General features: G+C 44.0%; 1 protein-coding gene across 1 annotated transcript in view; it reads left to right on the plus strand.

Annotated features, from left to right (window-relative positions):
- Positions 1–14,460, plus strand: part of ANXA6 (annexin A6) — a 55,512-nt gene extending 41,052 nt beyond the window's left edge. The window contains exons 20-25 of the mRNA XM_006893681.1: positions 2,896–2,913; positions 4,163–4,256; positions 5,407–5,502; positions 9,889–9,947; positions 10,945–11,067; positions 14,278–14,460. Of these exons, the coding sequence (XP_006893743.1) occupies positions 2,896–2,913; positions 4,163–4,256; positions 5,407–5,502; positions 9,889–9,947; positions 10,945–11,067; positions 14,278–14,337 (450 nt within the window). The 3' untranslated portion in view covers positions 14,338–14,460. The remainder of the gene's footprint in view (positions 1–2,895; positions 2,914–4,162; positions 4,257–5,406; positions 5,503–9,888; positions 9,948–10,944; positions 11,068–14,277) is intronic.
- Positions 14,461–20,513: the final 6,053 nt, after the last annotated feature.

Here is a 20,513-nt window from a genome sequence, read left to right on the forward strand (position 1 = left end):
GTCATTGTCCGACTCTGATGCATGCCAAGTGATAGCAAAGACCATGGCCTATATCAGCTGCACCTACTGTTACAATTTTTGCAATAAATGCTATTGAAATTCTAGTTATTCTGGCTAGTTTCCGGGTGGTGCCAACTGTTAACACACTCAGCTAACCAAAAGTTTGGAGGGGCGAGCCCACCTCAAGATCTATTTCTGAAAAATGGGTCACCGAAACCCCAGAGCACAGTTGCACTCTAACACACGTTGGGTCACCATGGGCCTGAGTCAACTCGATAAGGAAACAAAAATCCTCAGACCTGGATCAGTAAGCTCGAATAAATGGAGCAGATTGACATTGAGGATTTCATTTTAGTTGGGTCCATAATCAATGCCCATGGAAGCAGCCATCAAGTAATTAGATGCTAGATTGCATTCTGGAGATATGCCGCAAAAGACCTCTTTAAAGTGTTAAAGAGCAGAGATGTCAGAAGTCACTTTGAGGAATAAGGTGCACCTGGTCATGTCATGGCGTTTTCAGTCACTGTATTTGCTTCACAGGGGGTGCAAACAGAACAGCAATTGAGGAAGTGGTGCAAGGTGTAATAGTCCAGAATTTTTATTTTAAACTTTCCCCTCTCTTTTTGAAGTAATGCTAGGTTTTTAATATGTTGTTGTTGTTGTTGTTAGGTACCCTCAAGTCATCTACAACTCAGTGATCCTGTAAACAACACATTCGAACCTTGACCCATCCTGAGCCATCTTCATTATCTCTGATGTGCTCCAGTCCGTTGTTAGTCACTGTCAGTCTGTCCTGTTTTCCCTTTCCCAGCAAGATGTCCTTGTCCAAAGACTGCGCCTCCTGATAGCATGCCCAGAGAATGGAGATGCCGTTTCACCACCCTTGCATGCTTCTTATGAGCATCCGGGTTGCATTTCTTCCGAGACAGACTTGTTTGTTCTTTTGGCAGTGCACAGGATATTCAGTACTCTTTCCCAACACCACAACTCAAAGACATCGAAAGTATAAATAAAAACCCAAAGCAGCCATAGCCCTAGTAGTCCTAAAAGCTTCTATTTCACATTAATGTAGAAATGAAAGGGAGGAGGAAGTATGTGCACACGAAGAAAATGTAAACAAAATTTTAGCTTGCATCTGATATTAGTGATACTGTTTGACAATTTTCACACTCGGTTGCATTGCCTTTTGGGGGAATAGGAATAAAAGTGTATTTTTATAATGAAAAAAAATTTTAGGAATACAAAGTGAAAAGTTTTTTTTCATATTCTCTTCCCATAAGGTAACTACTGTCAATGATTTCACTAGAGAATTCTATGTACTTCCCCAAAACCAGTTAAGAAGGAGTGTGCTGGTCTTTTTTTTTTTTTCATCAAGATAAAAGGGACACTCTTTTACCTGAAAATTCAGTGCCGTGCAGTTCTGCTCTAAAATGTGTGAAGTCGCTGTGAGTCAGAATTGACACAGTTACAGCTGGCTTGGCCAGGCATGCCTGCGTACAATACATTGTGCTAAAGTGTTTCCTTATCAGCACTCCACAAGCTGCTCCACAGGAGGATGGGCAGGCTTTCCCCTGCCATTTACTGCCTCTGAAAACCCCCTGGAGGGTTGGCTAACAATGGTTCCAACTCAGTGGCACACAATGACATCAGCACATACAGATCACAGCCATGTGGATTTCCACTGATTGTTCACAAATCATCTACCTTTGGTAGTTTCACTTTTTTTTTTTTTGCTATTGCACCAAATGCTGCAGCAAATGTTTTGTGTTATATCTGGAAATACTTTGGCCAGGATATCTATAGGGCATATTCTTAGCAACATAATTGCCTAATCAGACAGTATATATATTTAAAGACATTGACAATTGATATAAGGTGAAGAAGGAGGTTTCTAATGCAAAGGTCATCATGATATTTACAAAGAGATTTAGTTTTCTACTTTCTGCTAGGGTAGAGCAAAGAGGAGTGCTGGTGGTAGAGTGCAGATCAGTCCAAATCCACCAGGCAGGAGGTGGTGTTTGTTTGGGTAGATTAGAATCATCAGCAGAGGTTTGGGAGCAAAGGTAAAGGTGACAGAGCCTGGCTGCATTTTGTCTCCAGGCACTCTGGGTCCCAGCCACCTGACTAACAAAATATTGTAAAAAAAAAAACACAACCAACCCAGAATGTTGTGCTCTGCATAATGCAACAGTTAAAACTAACCCTTAAATTGACTCTGCTTGGCTGTGCCACTGAAGTCAGGTCCCCTCTTTAGGCTTCAGCTTTCCTGTCTGATAGGAGGAATCAGTTGACAGTCTCCTGAGACCCTTCCAGCTCTGAATGGTGCTCTGGGGTGTAGAGAAGGTTGCATTCATTGCATTTTAATGTCTGAGTAGTTCTAGGAGAGTAAGGGGGAGGATTTCTCCTGGTTTCCAGACAAGCAAACTCTAAAGTGGTCGGCAGTGGCATTCTGAACCCACCAGCTGTTCCACTGGAGATAGAGATCAGTCTGCTCTGTAGAGATTTACAGCCTCAGAAACCCTGGGGGCAGTTCTACTCTGTCCTGTAGGGTTGCTGTGAGTCAGAATAACTCATGGCGGTGCTATTTTTTTTTTTTATTTGTGTCCTTCCCCCACCCCTCGGGTCAACTGGCCTTGCCGGAGCTCTCAAACCTGTCCTCCATTTTGACCACAGGTCCACAAAGCCAGGGCAGGGGTATGTTTTTTCCCCTTCTTCCTTGCTCCAGATGATGGTCTCAAGTTTTTGTTTTAGTTTTTTGGGGATGGTGGGGAGTCTCTGACACCAAGAGCCAGCCAGACCCCTCACCCCATGACCCCAGCACCTCAGCCGCCTTGCCAGGCCTCCTCTGACTCTTGCCTCTCCCCCTCTCTCCTCTCCTCTCTGCCCTGCTCTCAGGTGGCTGCTGAGATCTTGGTGAGTGCCCTCTTCACGTGATTTTCCTCTGAGAAAGTCTAGCTGTGCCTCTGGGCTAAGTGGGGCCGCGCCAGACAGTGGTTTGGGGACTTGCTTGGCACGTTCTCTCTCTCCCCTTCAGGGCCCTGTAAGGACTAGTGGATAAGAAATGGCCCAGGGAAGTTGGTTCCTAAACATAAGTCTTTTTTTTTTTATTTTAGTAATTTTAATGAAAGTTTACAGAGACTTAGAGATTCCATTCAATCATTGTTGCACTTTTCTCCCTGCACACCCCTCCTCCCCCATTCACTCTGCTCCTTGAAAAGAAAAACTCTTTCATTGTTATGTACTCCCTCCCCGACTCCACTCCACTATGCAGCCTTCATTCTGGACTTGCATCATGACAATAATACCCAATCATATAACCCTTTTAAACAGTTCTCTCCCTCATCTGTTTCAGTACAGTATACATCATTCCTCCCCTCCTTCTCTGTCTTCCCTCAACCCCGATATCAGTTCCATTTTACAACCATGGCCCTATGGACTATTTGTTCTTTTGTGACTGAGATATTTCACTCAGCATATTGTCCTCCAGGGTCACCCATTTTGTGTAATATTTCATGAGTTCCTTGTTTTTCAATGCTACATAATACTCCATTGTGTGAATATACAACAGCTTCTCTATCCATTAGTTTGTTGATGGACACTTGGGTTGTTTCAGATATAAATCTTTTATCTCTTATATGAACCATACTACAACTATCAGCTACTTAATATTTCCCTTTAAATTGACTCTAAATTGAAAATTAGTTTATTTTTAAAGGAAAAATTATTACTAGTATAAATAAGCTTATAGGTGGCCAGACAATAACGGTGGGATTTATACAGATATGTATGTGGTGTGTTATAATAAGGTGTGTCCATCTGTTTACCACTTTGGGGAACACTGGCACACTTGTTTTGTACTTGCACACGTTGTTTTGTCCTGTGCATACTTCCCAGGGGCCTTGCTGAGAAGTTTAAGGATGGATAGAGCAGTCCGAGTCCCTTGCTTAGTGCCTGCTGGGGTTCTGAGGTCCAGGAGGAAGTGACCAGAGAGAGCACTGATCTGAATCTGTCCAGGCCTCCCTGGTGGGGAGGGAATGTGGAGGCTGGTCAAGGAAAGAGGGCGGGTCTCAGCCCTCAGCCAGGGAGAAGTGTCAGAGTGAGTGATAACTGAGGCTTTCTGTGTCTTCTCTCCCAAATCCTTGCCCCAATCTGGGCTCTGCAGGAAGTAGCAGACACGTCTAATGGAGACAAAACATCCTTGGAAACACGCTTCATGACCATCTTGTGCACTCGCAGCTATCCACACCTCCGGAGAGGTGAGGCCTGCCCCTTCTCACTCCTATTTCATCAGAAAGCACTCCGAATCAGATGATCAAAGTACCCAAATACCTATCCACCCACCCTTTACCCAGCAAAGAAAGTATTGTGACTGAGGAAGCCTAGGGATTCCTGGGTTGAAATCCTGGCTCTCCTTCACTCATCCTGTGGCCTTTGCTATCTACCTTCACCTAAATGCCACTGGACTATTAATGGTTGTCTAGAATGCTGTGCTAAGAAGGGTCTGTGCCATGATCTATTAGTGATGTCTTCCAGGAGCAGAGAACTGGGCAGTGATCATGGCAGCAGGATCACATACATTTCCGGAAAACATAGAGGCTGCCACTTATACAGTCGCAGCTGTATGAATGCCCTTGACATGAAGTGCTCTTTCCACCAAGCCATTAACATTTTAAGATGCATTTATTTGGTACTTCTCAGTAAAATCTTTAAGAAGCCTTAGCAAAACGTGGTGAAAAGTGTGGACTTAGAAGCCAAGATGTCTTGATTGCAACCCCTCATTTACCAGCAGCATACCCAAGGGCAGCATGGTGCTGAACGTCTCTGTCATAACTATATTTGTTATTATCATTGTCACAACTATAAATTGAAGCTTTAGTTCCTACACTGTTGTAAGGAAACAATATATATAAGCATGTTGCATAATACCAGGCACAGAGTATGTGCTTCTTAAGTGTTACCATTGTTACTTAACATTAAACTTCTATCTCTTTTTAACAAAGAGGAGTCCTGGACAGGGATAGGGGTTCACCCAGGGTTGCACAGTGAGCCAGGCTGAGTCTGGACTAGGACTCATGTCCCTTGCACTACTCCCACCTGGCTTCCTAAAGTGTCTCCAAGCCTCTGGAGCAGTTGGCCAGGATAGGGGTTTGGGGGTGGTGGTGGTGTGTGTGTGTGTGTGTCTGTGTGTCTCCAACTTGGTCCTGAGCCTGAAGCAGCCTTGAGATCAGAGCACCCCCTTCTCAGTCATCCATTCAGTGCATTTATACCTGGGCTGTGGCTGTAACTGCTGCCCTTTTCCAGAGGAATAGTCAACAAATGGAACTAGTTGGGTTGTAGAAGGTGTTATCTCCCTCAACTCCCCACACCTGGAGCTCATCCCCAAATCTGGGGCTTCTCTTGGGCTAGTCTTCCAGGAGTTCATCAAGATGACTAACTATGACATAGAGCACGTCATCAAGAAGGAGATGTCTGGGGACGTTAGAGATGCCTTCGTGGCCATTGGTAAGTGTTGGGGCGGGGGTGGGGGGTGCTGGAACAGTGAGGAAGTTGGCCCAACTTCCAGAAACAGGGTAGCATTATAACTTCATAAGCTGATAAGTCGTCCTGGACTGTGAATGCTGCCACAAAACGGCTCCCTGGGTCCTTCCAGATGAGGACTTCTTCCAGACTCAAAAACAACATGGTCAGAAAATTGCCGTCCTTGAGGAAGTAACTAGGAAGGGGGTGGCGGACAATGTCAAGGTGTGGTGTCATACACGACCAAAGTGTACACATGTAAACACTGCTCTCCTCCTAACACCCGGATCTCTTTGATTACTCTCACATTTTGACTTTTAAAAGAAACTTTTCCCCACCCCTGACTTTCCAGGGGTGTTTCTCCCCCTTTCTCTTCTCTTTAACACTTTCACATGGCCTATCTCTATCTTTTACCAGTCATGCCTCTGTTACATTACCTTAATGAACCTTTATCACTTGTTTTGCTAAATTAAAAAAAAAAATCTTTCCAATTTTGGATCTCTTTTCCCTACGTGTGAAAAAGGTTGACCAGGTGTGACCGACGGTTGTGATTAATAATTATTATTATTCATATTTCCTTTACTAGAAAATGTACTGCATTGATACATTGACAGGGAGCTTGGTGGCCTAGTGGCAAGAAGCTGCGCTGCAATCCCAAAGGCACACAGTTTGAGGCTGCCCGCGGGAGAAGGATGGGCACTCTCCTCCTGTGTGATTAACTGCCTCTGAAAACCTGCTGGAGGGTCAGCTATGGGTCCAGTTCTGATTTGATAGGACACAACAACATTGATACAGATACTTTTCCACTTTATCAAGTGGTAACAATAGCAAAGGTTTTCACAGAATTGCCCTCAATTATATATTCTGATTCCAAAAGTATTTAATGTGTGTTTTAGATGAATTGTTGTTGTTAGGTGCTGTGGAGTCAACTACCACTCAAAGCAACACTAGGAACAACAGTGTTGTACCTTGACCCATCTTATGCCGTTCTCAACATCCCTAATATACTTGAGCCTGTGGTTACAGTATTAGAAGCAGGAGTGGCATCCACTTCATAAACAACATGCCTCCAGGAACTCTATGAACTTTGATAAGTGTTGATAGTTATAGAAAGGCTTCAGGCCTTTTGTTCATATGAGTGCTATGAGTCGTGCTCAACTCAAAGGCAATCAACAGCAACATGGTTACAGTCACTGTGTAATCCATCTCACGGAGGATCTTCCTCTCCTTCACTGACTTTCCACCTTTCCCAGCATGAAGTTCTTTTCCAAAAGATGTGAGGTGAAGCTTCTTGCTTCCAAGGAGCACCTAGTTGCGCTTTCTGTAAGGCGTACCTGTTTGTTCTTTTGGTAGTCCACGGGATATTCAGTATTCTTCTCAACACCACAGTTCACAGGCATCAGTTCTTCTGTCATCCTTAGTCATTGTCCAAATTTCAGATACGTAACCAAGTGATTGAAAAGATATTGCTTCTAGGTGATAAAAGTCCATTAAATGCTAAATGATTTATTATTATTAAATAATGCAGTTCTTTAATATAATAATCTAGGAGCGCTGGTGGGATAGTGGATTAAGCATTGGACTGCCAGCTGAATGGTTGTTGATTTTAATCGACCAGCAGCTCCTCAGGAGAAAGGTGAAGCAGTGCGCTTCTGCAAAGATTTGCTGCTGTTGTGGAGTCAGAACCGACCCTCCGGCGGATTTTCAGAGGCACTAAGTTGTTTGGGAGAAGAGGGCCCATCCTTCTCCCACAGAGCACCTGGTGGATCTGAACTATGTGCCTTTAGGATTGCAGTGCAGCTTCTTAGCACTCAGCCACCACAGCCTTGGAAACCCTGTGAGGCAGTTGTCCTCTGTCCTATAAGGCCGTTGTGGTTTGTGATCCATTTAACTAACGGCAGTGGCTTCTGAGTTCATCTAATCTAAAACAAGGGAGCTCTGGTGTGCTGCTATCCGGGAGGCAGGCCATTAGAAAGATGGACCGTCTCCACCCGAGTGATTTATTGCCTTTGAAAACCCACCAGAGGGTCATGTATGCGTCGGTTGCAACTTGACAACAACAATCTAAAATAATTTTAACATTTCTTTAAAATGTCTATTACATAATAATAATATTATGTACCCTTTAATGGACTTTTACTACCTAGAAGCAACATCTAGGAGGCAGTATTAGTAGTGATTAAAAGCAGAGAATCTGAATAATCTCTGCTCGCCACTTACTAGATTTATGTCCTCAAAAGTCACAAAGACTGTACCTCAGTTTCCTTCTCTGAGGAATGAAAATAATAACTGTATCCACACCATAGGATGGTTTGTGTGAGGTTTAAGTGAATCAGTTTTGCATAATTCAAACAGTACCTGGCGTGTACTGTACACCGCATACGTGTTAGCAGCCTTTGTTATCCTGTCCTGCCAGGCCCTGTGCTTTCTTCCCACATAACTTCACTTGACTCATCCTCTCCTGATGACATCCTCTCACGTCGCAGAATAGGACGGTGAGGTTCAGGGAGATTGTATGCCAGTGGTGGAGTCCGGACTCGACCAGAGATTGAGAGCTTTATGCTTTCAGTCACCAGCATTCTTGGTGTTTTGGTTTTGTTGGTTTGGTTTATTTTGTGGTTTTGTTACCTCTTCTTTTATTGCTTTTCATACAATCATTCATATACATTGTGTTTCATTCACATACATTCATGCTCACCTATTCCAGAGTAGGGTTGATTTTATAGGAGGAACCTTTCTGCCTTCTCTGTTCATTAACCACCTGGTTATGCCCCAGGCCTGAAATCAGGAGAGGTTTCTTGGAGGAGGTGACGGGACTGGGGACATGAACAGTAAACACAATCTGGCAGAAGGAGATGAGATTTATAGATAAAGTAATAGAGAGGTCATAGGAAACCTGTGATGTCTGGAGGACAAAAGAGACAAAGAATTTGCAATGTGTGAGGAAAATTGGGAGCATGGTCACAGAAGAAAGCAGGAGCCTTGACTTTCAGGCTAAAGGGGCTGGGATGTGTCTGGGGATTGTTGTTGTTGTGTACTGTAGAGAACTGACCCATGGAGGGCCTTCCAGCAGGCTTTCAAAGGCAGTTAATTGCTCAGGAGACTGTCCATCCTCCTACACAGCAGCTGGTGGCCTTGAACCACATGGCTTCAGGATTGCAGCACAGCTTCTTGTCACTAGGCCACCAGAACTCCCTGGTGAGAGTAAAGAACTATATAAGGAGCTGGAGAAGGGAGTTGCCTCAGGCCATCACAGCGCTGCCTCAAGCCCACCCACTGCCCTCCTCATGGAGATATTTTTTTATTAAGAGCCATTTTTTCTTTCTTGGACTTGTGTCTTGTTGCTCCTGTCTGGGCTTTGGAACCAATCGCCTGAGGAAGGCTAAGGAACTCCAGCCCTTAAGAATGGTGATTGTCACAACCAGGTAGACATCACCTGGGCCAGGAAGCAGGGACTGTCAATATTTCAGGAGTACACAAAAAATCCTATAGGGCAGTTCTCATTCTTACAAGATTGCAATCAATGAGAATCAACTAAACTGAATTGCAGGTTTAGTTTAGTACAGGTCCCAGCAAGGTTGCAGTGCTTTAAATTCTACCAAATCAACAGTTCAGATTTAATTCCCTTAGTGTGTGCTGGACTGGGATGATCAGCCACCTTGGTGTGTAGGACTTTCGGTTATGAGATTGGGAAATGCGCATGCAGCCTGGAAGGAGGTGGTTATCCAGCACCAGAGTCCTCTGGGCGGCAAAGGGACACACAGATGTGGCTGGCCTGGGTGAGGTGTGAGCTTGTGTATCTCTAACAAGTTGCCAGTTATGCTAATGCTGCTGGTCTGGGTACTTTTTGAGAACCACTGCTCTAAGTAGGCCCTGAATCGGAGCCTTGAGGGTAGAGCCTAACAACTTGAGTTTTAAGCCAACTTCGCCAGGAATTCGGTAGCACTTTTTTATTATTATTATCATCATTATTATTTTTATTTTATTTCACTGCTTTTTGTATGTGATCTGATTGGTAAAGGAGGAGATTGCCCCTCCTTCTCCAGCAGAGCATCTGGTGAATTTGAACCGCATGCTTCTGGAATTGCAGTGCAGCTTCTTGCCACTAGGTCACCAGAGCTCCCTTAAATAGCACTTTAAACTTGGGTCCTTGAGGGTACTTTCCCTTTTGGCTCCTTTACTAATCTTGGTTAGCTGCAAGCACCTAGGCCTTTAAGGAATGCACCTGGAAGGGGGAGGGAAGGCCACCCTGAAGGGGTTGGTATTGATCTGCTGACCCATGATGGGTGTGAGGAGATGAAAGGGTGGCCCAGAGTCTGGATGCTGAGGGCATGACCACGTTTCTTGTACCTTTCTTTCTTTTTCTGCCAGTTCAAAGTGTCAAGAACAAGCCTCTCTTCTTTGCTGACAAACTTTACAAATCCATGAAGGTAAGAAAACTCACTCATTTGTTCCTTTCCCCTCAAACACTTCTGTGTACAGACACAGACATCTCCTTCGCCCGTCAGCTCTGTGGCCCCTGCTTTCCCCTCTTGATACTAATCAGCTCCTGCCCCTTTCCCGGCTCAGGTGATTCTGCCTTTAGGGGACATTTCACAATATTTGGTTCTGATTTTGGTTGACACGACTTGAGGAGGGTGTTACTGACACCTGGTAGGTGGAGAGAGGCCAGGGATGCTGCCGAGCAACCTACAACACGCAGGACAACCTTCTACAATGGAGAATTGTTGGGTACAAAATTCCACGGTTGAGAAACTCTGCTCAGGAATCCGGGCTGACTGGGACAGTCCTTGCCCTCTCAGAACTCACATTCTGTCAAGTAACACTGTCTTTCCTTTGACAAATAATCATAAAAGGTCTCCAGTGCTGGGACTAGCCTGGCTTTTATTGAAAACTGGGTTCACACTGGCCACTCCCTCATCTCAGCACTTAGACTCTTAGCTGCTGGCTGAGCCCAGGCAGGCTGTGTGGTAGAAACGAGCCAGAAATCCCAACTATGATAACCATTTGTAGAGTACTCACCATGTGGCAAGCCCCATACCAAATGCTTCTCTTCTCTGAACAGAGTTGGCCTTTATGTCAATCCTTTGAGGTAGGAAGTGTCCTCATTTGGTAAAGAAAGAGACTGAGGCACATTAAAATTTGCCCACAGTTACATGGTTCCTAAGTGGCAGAGCTGAGACTTGAACCCAGCTCTCCTTCCATAGCCAGAGTTCTAATTTCCTAGGGCAGAGGTGGGCCCCTTCTGCCTTTCCAGCTGGCCAGTCCTAAGCCCTGTGGAGTTCTGGTCAGGACTGTTGGTGGAAGGCGGGTGAAACATCTAACCTGGCTTGGAAGAGCAAAGGGAGAGAGGCAGATTGGCACCCACCGTCTTCTGTTCTGACTTAGCCCCGTCTCCCTACCCCTTTCTCTCATCCCACTCACCAGGGGGCTGGCACAGATGAGAAGACCCTCACCAGGGTCATGGTCTCCCGGAGTGAGATTGACCTGCTAAATATCCGACGAGAGTTCATTGAGAAATACGACAAATCTCTGCACCAAACCATTGAGGTAAGGGGAGTGCTGGGCTCAGGGGAGCTGGAGGAAGGCAGGCCAGATGCTGAGTGTGGAAGCTCTGATGTAATTGGGAACTTTTTTCTTTCTTAATGAGGCTTTCCTCTTAGAATAGCCAGGATGTTGCCAGTTGATGGGAGGCCTCCCTTGGCACCACACTTACCAAGGCCAATTTGGATCAAAGACCTAAACCTAAGATTTGACCCCACGCAGGAACTAGAGGAGCATTTTCTTTAATTAGTTAGGGGTTTTTTCGTTTTGTTTTAGTAATCTTGGAATATGGCAGGCCTTTCTACTCAACACAAAATCATTTTTTAAAAGTTTGGAAAAAAATGGTTTGACTATAATTAAATATTTCTACAAGGAAAGTTAAAAATATCTGCAGGTTGATAATATAAACAAATTCATATAATTTAGCAAACAAAAACAAAAAAGTTAATTTTCTTGCTTTTTGTTGTTGGTTTCCATTGAGACCAAATTGTGACGATTTCCAATTAAGGAACCTTCATGTGACCTCAAAGGTAGGACATGAATGAATCCCTCACCAAAAGGTAAAGCCCACCAAAACCACAAACATGGGTTTTGTTTAAAAAATAAATAAATAAAGCATGACTTACTCTTATTTAGAATTAAAACTCAAAAACAATGTTGTTGTTATTATTATTATTATTTACATTTGACAGATGAGAAATAGCCTCACAGGCACATCTTACCCAACTGTCGTCTCCAATTTTGAAATCTAACTATTTGATTTATAATAAATATTTATAGTTTTTATTTTATGTTTGACCCTTTTCTATGTAAAATTCCTGAAAGTTTTGTTAAAAATAATTATGAATAAAACTAAAATTTAGGGTTAAGGTTGGGGGGGACCCAAAACATAGCTATTGAGTCTGAATGATTCCGAGCTGACCCTCCAGCAGGTTTTCGAAGCTGTAAGTTGCACAGGGGGAGATTCCTCCTCTCTGTCCTGCAGAACAGCTGGTGGATTTGAACCATCAGAGTGGCCCAGGCGTTAGGTTAGGAGCACAACTCCTTGTTCACTATGCCACCAGCGCTCCCTCATTTAGAATTGTTGTTGTGTTGTTGTTGATTGCTTTCGAGTCAATTCCAACTCATAGTGACCCAATGAACAAAAGGCTTGAAGCCCCTCTACAACTATCGACATTTATCAAAGTTCATAGTTTCCAGAGGCATGTTATTTAGGAAGTGGATGGCAATATTTAAAATTAAAGGTACACAAATGAAAACAACTGCCCTCTTCCCTTTTTCTCATCTGGATATAGTTTGCATTTCAACAGTAACTTACCTGTTTTTATAATATTCTGGTGATGGTTGTTGTTGTTGTTATGTATTATAGAGTTGGAACCAACTCATAGCTGACCCTCTGGCAGGTTTTCAGAGGCAGTTAATTGCACAGGAGGAGATTGCCCATCCTTTTCCTGCAGAACAGCTGGTGGAGTCAAACTGCTTCCCTTCACTATTGCAACACAGCTTCTTACCACTAGGCTGCCAGAACTCCCTAATACCTTAAAACTCATATGAGTTGCAGTTTTAGAATATTTTCAACACCCTTCTTAAGTTCTTCATACTTGTTTACTTGTTTCTACTCCTAATCCCTGGTAACCACTAATCTGTTTTTCTTTTCTGGACATTTCATGTAAATGGAGTCATAGAATATGTGACCTGTGTGCTTAATTCTTCCACTATAAAGTCCGTTTCCTTGTTTGTGAGATTGGTCAAGATCTATCTGAAAGAGTGATACTTTGCTTGGTGGACAAGGCTGTTGGGGAAACAAACCATCTCACACAGATTTGGTGGGAATCCCACATATCGATAGCACATCTTTATAGAGTGGTACTTTGAAAAGTGAAAGTGTACACACACTTTTGTCTTAATAATTCCAGGTGTTGGAATTTGCCCTGCAGTTATAAGCACTCATGTTCTCAAAGACATGTAGGAGTGTTTGTGCCAGCTTGTTTATAGTAGCAGAAGAATGGAAACCCTTTGTATGGAACCAAATTAATCAATTGTGCTTCTTCCATATGATAGAATGTTATGCATGTGTGGAAAAAAAACTCTGGTGGTCTAGTAGGTAAGGACTTGCACTGTCAACCCAAAGTCAGGAAGTTTGAATCCAAGCTGCTGTATGGAAAAAAGGTGGGCAGTCTCTTTCCATGTGATTTATAGCCTCTGAAAACCCACTGGAGTATTAACTGTGCATCAGTTTCAATTTGATGGCACATAACAACAATATGGGAAAAAAGCTTGCATCTCTTTATGCCAATTTGGAATCATTTTTAAGTCCAAAAAGCATAGACCAGACAATATGAATGACATTCATGCAGAATTCATGTGTCCTCCCATTGTTGATAAAGGAACATGACCCACACATACATACTTGTCTGTGCTCAGAATATTGCCAAGCATCGTTGATAGGAGCCTCTCCAAAGGGAAAGGCCATACCATGTGGGGGTTAGTCTGGCAGCCCCCAGCCCTATATGTTATCAAAAGAGCCTGGTGTAGTGTGTTGTGTGCTGCATTGATAACTAAAAGGTCCATGGTTTGAGTCCACCAGCTGCTCCTCACATGAAAGATGGGCAATATCTTCCCAGAAAGGATTTCTAGCCTCAGAAACCTGATGAGGGTGACAGTGGGTCAGAGTTGACTTGACAGCAGTAGGTTTGCCTGCTGTGATTGCCGTGAACACAAGAATGTTCAAACAGCTTCTTAGCAACGGCCTGGTACCCAGAAAGTGCTCCACAAGGAACCCTATACAACAATGTGGTAAAAGCCACGAGGGGTTACAGAATAGAAGGGGAACCCGGGGAGGTGGGAATTTTGTTTGAGGTAGGAGCTGCACAGAGGACAGATCAGCTAGTGGTAGGTGGGACTTGGAGAGGCACAGGGGGGCACACTTGGCAGGAGGCTTGGTAGGCCAGATAGAGAAGGATGCAGGGTGCTCTGGGAAGAGTGGAGGTGAAGCTGCAGAAGTCATTGGAGGTCATGATGCCAGGCAGAGAGCTAAGGAGAACACAGGAGGGACACAGCCATAATAGGAAGATCCCTGTCGTAGGAAGGCCTGTGGTAGCTGTGCTGAAAACACAAGGTGACATAAGAAGCCTGAAGCTGACTGGAGTTGGCAGGAGTAGGCATTGGGGTCGTGGATTGTTTTCACTCACTCTGCTCTTCCTCTGCCCCTGCCAGAGTGACACGTCCGGAGACTTCCTGAAGGCCTTACTGGCTATCTGTGGTGGTGAAGACTAAGACCTCCGCTTTGATGGGTACCTTTACTGAAAACTGGTCAGCCAGCAGCCTCAGCCGCCATGACCAATCCTGAATACTCCAGTTCCAGAGACTACAGAAGGGGCGGGGTTGGGGGAGGAGGGGAGGGTTGGGCTCTTGTCTTCTTTTGGAACTTAGGAAAGGCTCCCACCCCCACAGGACACAGGCGGCCCAGCTCAGTCACTTCTGCTCACTTCTGAGCACAGATCCCGTCCACCTCCACTCCCTATCTGCCTCCTCAGCCTCCTCCCAGCTTCCGTCCTTGCCACAGGCTCTGCCTGGTCCCCGCTCTGTCAAACCCAAAAACACATTGAACCTTTTCTCTGTAAAATGAGTGATGTGTGTGCTTTGAATGGTGGAGAGGGCTAATGACGGGCGGTTCTAGTGGATGTGCTGGGTGGGAAGGGAGCAATAAATGTCTTTAGGCAAGCTGATGCCTCCACCCCCATTTGACCACCCACATCCAGCAGGCCGTAGAGTCAGAATACCTGTATTTCAATTGTCTTCTGCTACTCACTCTGAACTGTGGGATGACATCAAGGATATTATCTGGGAAGAAAGCAAAAGGCCATTGCAAAGACAAGAAAGAAAAGACCAAAAAGGATGTTGGTAGAGACTGAAAATTGCACTGGAACCTCAAGAAGCCAAAAGAAAGGGAAGAAATGATAAAAGAGAGTTGAACAGAATATTTCAAATAGCAGTTTGAGAAGAAAAAGCACAGTATTATAATGAAATTTGCAAAGAGCTGGAGGAATTCAAGGAATTCAAGAATTAAGTCAAGCTTTGAGTTGCAATACTGAGAGATGCTATCGGCAAAATCTTAAATGATGCAGGAAGCAGTAAAAGAAAATGGAAGTAATACACAGTCACCGCATCAAAAAGAATTGGCTGACAGACCATTTCAGGAAGTATCCAATGAGTCGCAGTCAACTGAACAGCACACTCACTTTTTTTTGGACCTTGGGCCAATCCCTCTCCCAACCTTGAGTAGCTACTTTCTTATCTATGAAATGAGAAAATTAGACTAAAAGTCTTCCCTTCAACCACTTAACATTCTAGTATGTTCCTCTAACTTGTTGCCTTTTACATTTCTTCTCATTAAAAATAAAAGGAGAATGGGAGCTCTGGTCTCCCAGTGACAAAAAGTGGCATTGCAATCACGAATGTGTGCAGTTCGAATCCATGGGACACTGCTAGAGAAGAAAGGGCAATCCGTTCCTGTGCCAATCAGATCCAACTCGATGGTACACAACAAGAAAAAAAAATAAATAAATGGATGGATGGATAGATAGATAGATAGATAGATACACAAAAACATTTCTAACCAATGAGGGCCTCTAACTTCTACCTTGAACCTTCAGCCTGGATTTCCCCCAGTAGCCTGAGATGATTAACTTTACCCAGGAGTGAGTGTTGTACCTATAAACCATGTTTCCTGTGGAGCCTGTGCAGAGGCAGAGCTTGCAATACCTGGGTAGACATGCCCATTATGTTTATGCTTTTGGGGGCTCTGTCCCAGGGCTTCAAATCAGTTCTTCCAAGTTTAACTCTTTGCCAAAAACTTGCATTTCCACACCTGATAGGACAGATGTGAACCCTGCCCTATCCTATGCTGTCATTACAACCTCCCACATGCTCAAGCTCATTGTTACAGTCACTGTCAGTCCATCTGGTTGAGGGCCTTCCCTCCACCTTTCCCATCATGACGTCATTTTCCAGAGACTGCCCCTCCTGACAGCATGCCCAAAGTGTGTGAAATGACGCTTAACCATCCTCACCTCTAAGCGGCACCGAGGTTGCACTTCTTCAAAACAGAGTTGTTTATTCTTTTGACCCGTAACACCAACAGTGTATACTCTTCGCCAACATCGCGGCTCAAAGGCATTGATTCTTCCATCTTCCTCATTCATTGTCCAACTTTCAGATGCATACAAAACAATTGATCAGATGCACCCTACTCTTTAACTGACATCCTTGCTCTTCAGCACTTGGAAGCAGATTTTTACCCAGGGCCTGACCTGCTGAATCAGAATCTACATTTTCAATAAAATCACAAGGTGGTTCTTATCAATCCCCAAGATTTTACCTCTCCATTAGACACACCTGATAGCTTGCTTAGCTGTCGATTCTGGATTCTGACTCAACACATAGGAGGTGGAAAGGCAAATTTTCAGCAGGGGTTGGGACTAAATGTACACATTTGAAGCCCTACTTTCTCCCATTCAGCTGCCTGGACATTTCTGCGTGCCTTTTATATAAGGTAACCTTTCTGCTCACTCAAGGTAACTCAAACTTCCTCCTTTGAACTCTTCAAGGGTACCCAATGCAATCAAGATTTGAGGAGGCACTCTGGCAAGTTTCCACTTTATGAAGGTCACAGATAATCAAGTAGGCTCAACTGCTATTTCTCTGGGTTCCCTCCCACTGCTTCTGGCCAGTGACTTGGACCTAATATTGTCCCATGACTATGGGAAAGGCGGTGTGCCAGAGCTGAGTGTGTGTTTATTGCGGTAGCTGGGTGGAGAACACTGCCTGGGAGGTTGGGAGATTGTTGGACTGCTCTCACCCTGCCCCCGCCCCTCACCACGATCTGAGACAAGCCCTGACCCTGGCCTTTGATGGGCCCAGGTTTTTCAGGTTGCACTGGGAGAGGTTGGGTCCAATAATTTTGAAGACCCTTCTCTTCTTCACTAACGTAATGAGTCTGAGACTAAGAACATTTACCTAATTCTCCACTTCTTCAGCCTGTTAGCCATTGCCAAACCCCATGAGAGTCAGCTGAGTGCTGCTTTGGGAACTGTCCAATTTAACAGTCAGCAAAAGCTAGACTAGCAAAATAGAGAAAAGCTTTGAAGTCAGACTTTCCTACACGAACCATGTACACATTACTAAGCTTCAGAATCCTTGTCTGTAAAATGGGTTTTCTCATTCTCTCCACCCCATGGCCTTGTGGGGCAAAAGTAAGAGCATGCATGAAAGCCCTCAACACAACACCTAATAGGGAGCTGTCCTCACCATCTGTAATACTCTGCAGGTGATTTCTGCACTGTTTTCAAGAAGTCTGTCAGAATGAAAAGGTCTTTAAGCATATGCAGCCAAAGGGGAAATGTTGGGTGTGGGGTGGAAAAGAGATGGGGTTCTGGAGGTACGGAAGTGGAGAAGAGTTGTAAGGCTGAGGGAAACCAGAATTGCTCATGGTTCAAATAGCACAAAATTTGAGATACCCGCAGTGAATTTTTCCACTCTTAAAGGTGGGCTGTGCTCGGGGATTGACCAATAGTAGTTGGGTGATCGTAAGCACTTACGGAGTGAGAGAAATACTAAAGTTAAAAAAGAGTTAGCATCCGATTACAGGGGGCCTTGAATGTAAAGATTTGATCTTCAAGCCCAGGGACAAGCCTATGGAGGTTCTTGAGCAGGAAAGGCATGTTTCCACAGATACATTTAAGGGCGACAGAAGAAAGGGGCCAATCAGGAACAATTACAACATTCCCCCCCCCCCATTACAACAATCTTATGACCCAGCACACAGGATAAACTACATTTCCTCCGAGAGAAAGAAGTAGCCAATGTTATAATTCAAGATACACCATCCATTCATTCACCAATTCAGTTTATTAAATGTCTCCTATGTACCATGCTAGGGGCTAAAGAAAGGAAGTTAGACTCTGCTCATCCTGGTGTTTAAGGAGGTTCTGTTGTTCTAGTGTCCCTTCTGCCCAGTTCTCTCCAAAACACCTCATTAAATAATAAATGCTGTTGAGTCCAGTGCAACTCTGACCTATGAAATGCAGATCTGAACCCTGCCCTATCCTGTGCCATTCTCATCATCTCTGACACACTTGAGTCCCTGCTGCAGTCACTGTGTCTATCTCATTGAGAATCTTTCTTTTGCTTATCCTCCACCTTTCCCTCACCTTTGGAGAGGGAGCATGATGCCCCTCTCCAAGGAAAAGCATCTCCTAATCCCATGCTCCAAGTGTCCAAGACAAGGCTTTGCTGCCTTCCTGTAAGGATCACTCTGGTTGCACCCTCCCCAAGATATGCCTTTTTGTTCTTTTGGCAGTCCATGGCATATCAAATACTCTCCTATAGCACCACAACTCAAAGGTATCAATTCATCTATCATCCTTTTTCATTGCCCAGCTCTCAGATGCATAGAAAATCATTGAAAAGACCATGGCCTGAATCAGGCACACCTTAGTCCTTATCTGGAGAGGTCTGTGACAACAGACTTCCCCAATGCAATACATCTTTTGATTTCTTGACTGCCAATACCAAGGGTGCTTATTAATTGTGGATCCAAGGAAGAAGAAATTGTTGACAATTTCAATCTTCGCTTCATCTGTCATGATGTTGCCTATGGGCCCAGTGGTGATTATTTTTGTTTCCTCAATGTTAATATGTAATCCATATTGGAGACTGTAGTGTTTGATCTTCTGTGGCAAGCCTTTCAAGTTCTCTTCCCTTTCAGCCAGCAAGGTTATGTCATCTATGTAATACAGGTTACTGATGAGTTTTCCTCTTATCCTAATGTCCATTCTTCTTCACAGAGTCCAACTTCTTTTTTTTCTTTACAGAGTCCAACTTCTTTTTTTTACTTTTTTAAAAATTTATTATTAATTTTGGGGAGCTCTGGTGGCCTAGTGGCAAGAAGCTGTACTGCAATCCCAAAGGTACACGATTCGAATCCACCAGAGGCTCTGCCGGAGAAGGAGGGACAATTTCCTCCTGTACCAGTCAGATCTGATTTGACGGTACATGCACAAAAAATAATAAAGTAAATTTTAAAAAAATTATTATTCATTTCGATGAAAATTTACAGAGACTTTGCATTTCCATTCCTTCATCGTTGCACTTTTCTCCCCTCCTAACCCTCCCCGTAGTACACTACCCTCTTGGAAAAGTAAAAGAAAAATTCTTTCATTGTTTTACAATCCCTCCCCCAGGTCCACTCCACTATACAGCCTTCACACTGGACTCCTGTCATGACAAAATACCTAATAATTTTCATGGTTTGCTTAGCGCCCAGATTGAATAGGTATGGTGAAAGGATACAGCCCTGATGCATATCTTAACTGAAGTGTTCTCTTGCTCTGTTTAGACATTAGCGTCTTCGTCTAGGTATAGGTTTCCTTTCGGCCTAATTAAGTGTTCAGAGATTCCCATTCTTCTCAACTTTAACAAGGATTTTTAATGATCCACACAGTCAAATGACACTTGTTGTTAGGTGCCGTTGAGTCAAGTACGGTTCATACCGACCCTGTGAACAAAAATTCTGAACCCTGCTCTATCCTGCACATCCTCACACTTCCTGACACACAAGAGCCCATTAAAGCAGTCACCATGTCAATCCACCTAGTTTTGAGAGTCTTTCTCTCCGTCGCTGACCCTCCACTCTTCTCGACATCATGTCCTTTTCCAAAGAAGAGCCGCTCCCAGCAACATGTCCTAAGTATGCGAGGCAAAGCCTCATCATTCTTGCCTCCAAAGACACTCCAGCTGCACCCTCTCCAAGACATAACTGTTTTCTTGGCTGAACATGGGATGTTCAATGTTCTTCAACAGAGCAGCTCAAAAGTGTCAATTCTTTTTCCTGTCATTCTTATTCATGGTCCAGCTCTCAGATGAGTAACAAATAATTGGAAAGACCATGGCCTGAATCAGATGCACCTTAGTCCTCAAACTGACATTGTTACTCCTCAAGTCAGTTGAAATGTGGAAAAACAATAACAAACATTTAATAATTGGAACATGGAATGTACATAGCTAGAATGTTGTAAAAATGGAAGTTGTTAAAAATTAAACAACACATAAATATCGACATACATGCATCATCAATTTCACATGCAAGCAAGATCCTACTGAAGATTATCCAAAAACAACTAGAACAGCACATCAGCAGAAAACTGCCAGAAGTCCAGGCTGGGCTTAGAAGGAGCCGTGGTACTAGGGATATTGTAGCTAGTGTTAGATGGATCTTAGCTGAAAGCAGGGAATACCAGAAGAATGTCTATCTGTGTTTCATTGACTATGCAAAGGCATTTGACTGTGTGGATTATAACAAACTGTGGCTGACTCTGAGAAGAATGGGAATCCCAGAACACTTGATCGTGCTAATGAGAAACCTATACTTGGACCAAGAGGCAGTCATCAGA

The sequence above is a fragment of the Elephantulus edwardii genome, unplaced genomic scaffold (assembly GCF_000299155.1).
Source record: "Elephantulus edwardii isolate Elephantulus edwardi_28Jun2011 unplaced genomic scaffold, EleEdw1.0 scaffold00130, whole genome shotgun sequence".
NCBI lineage: Eukaryota > Metazoa > Chordata > Mammalia > Macroscelidea > Macroscelididae > Elephantulus > Elephantulus edwardii.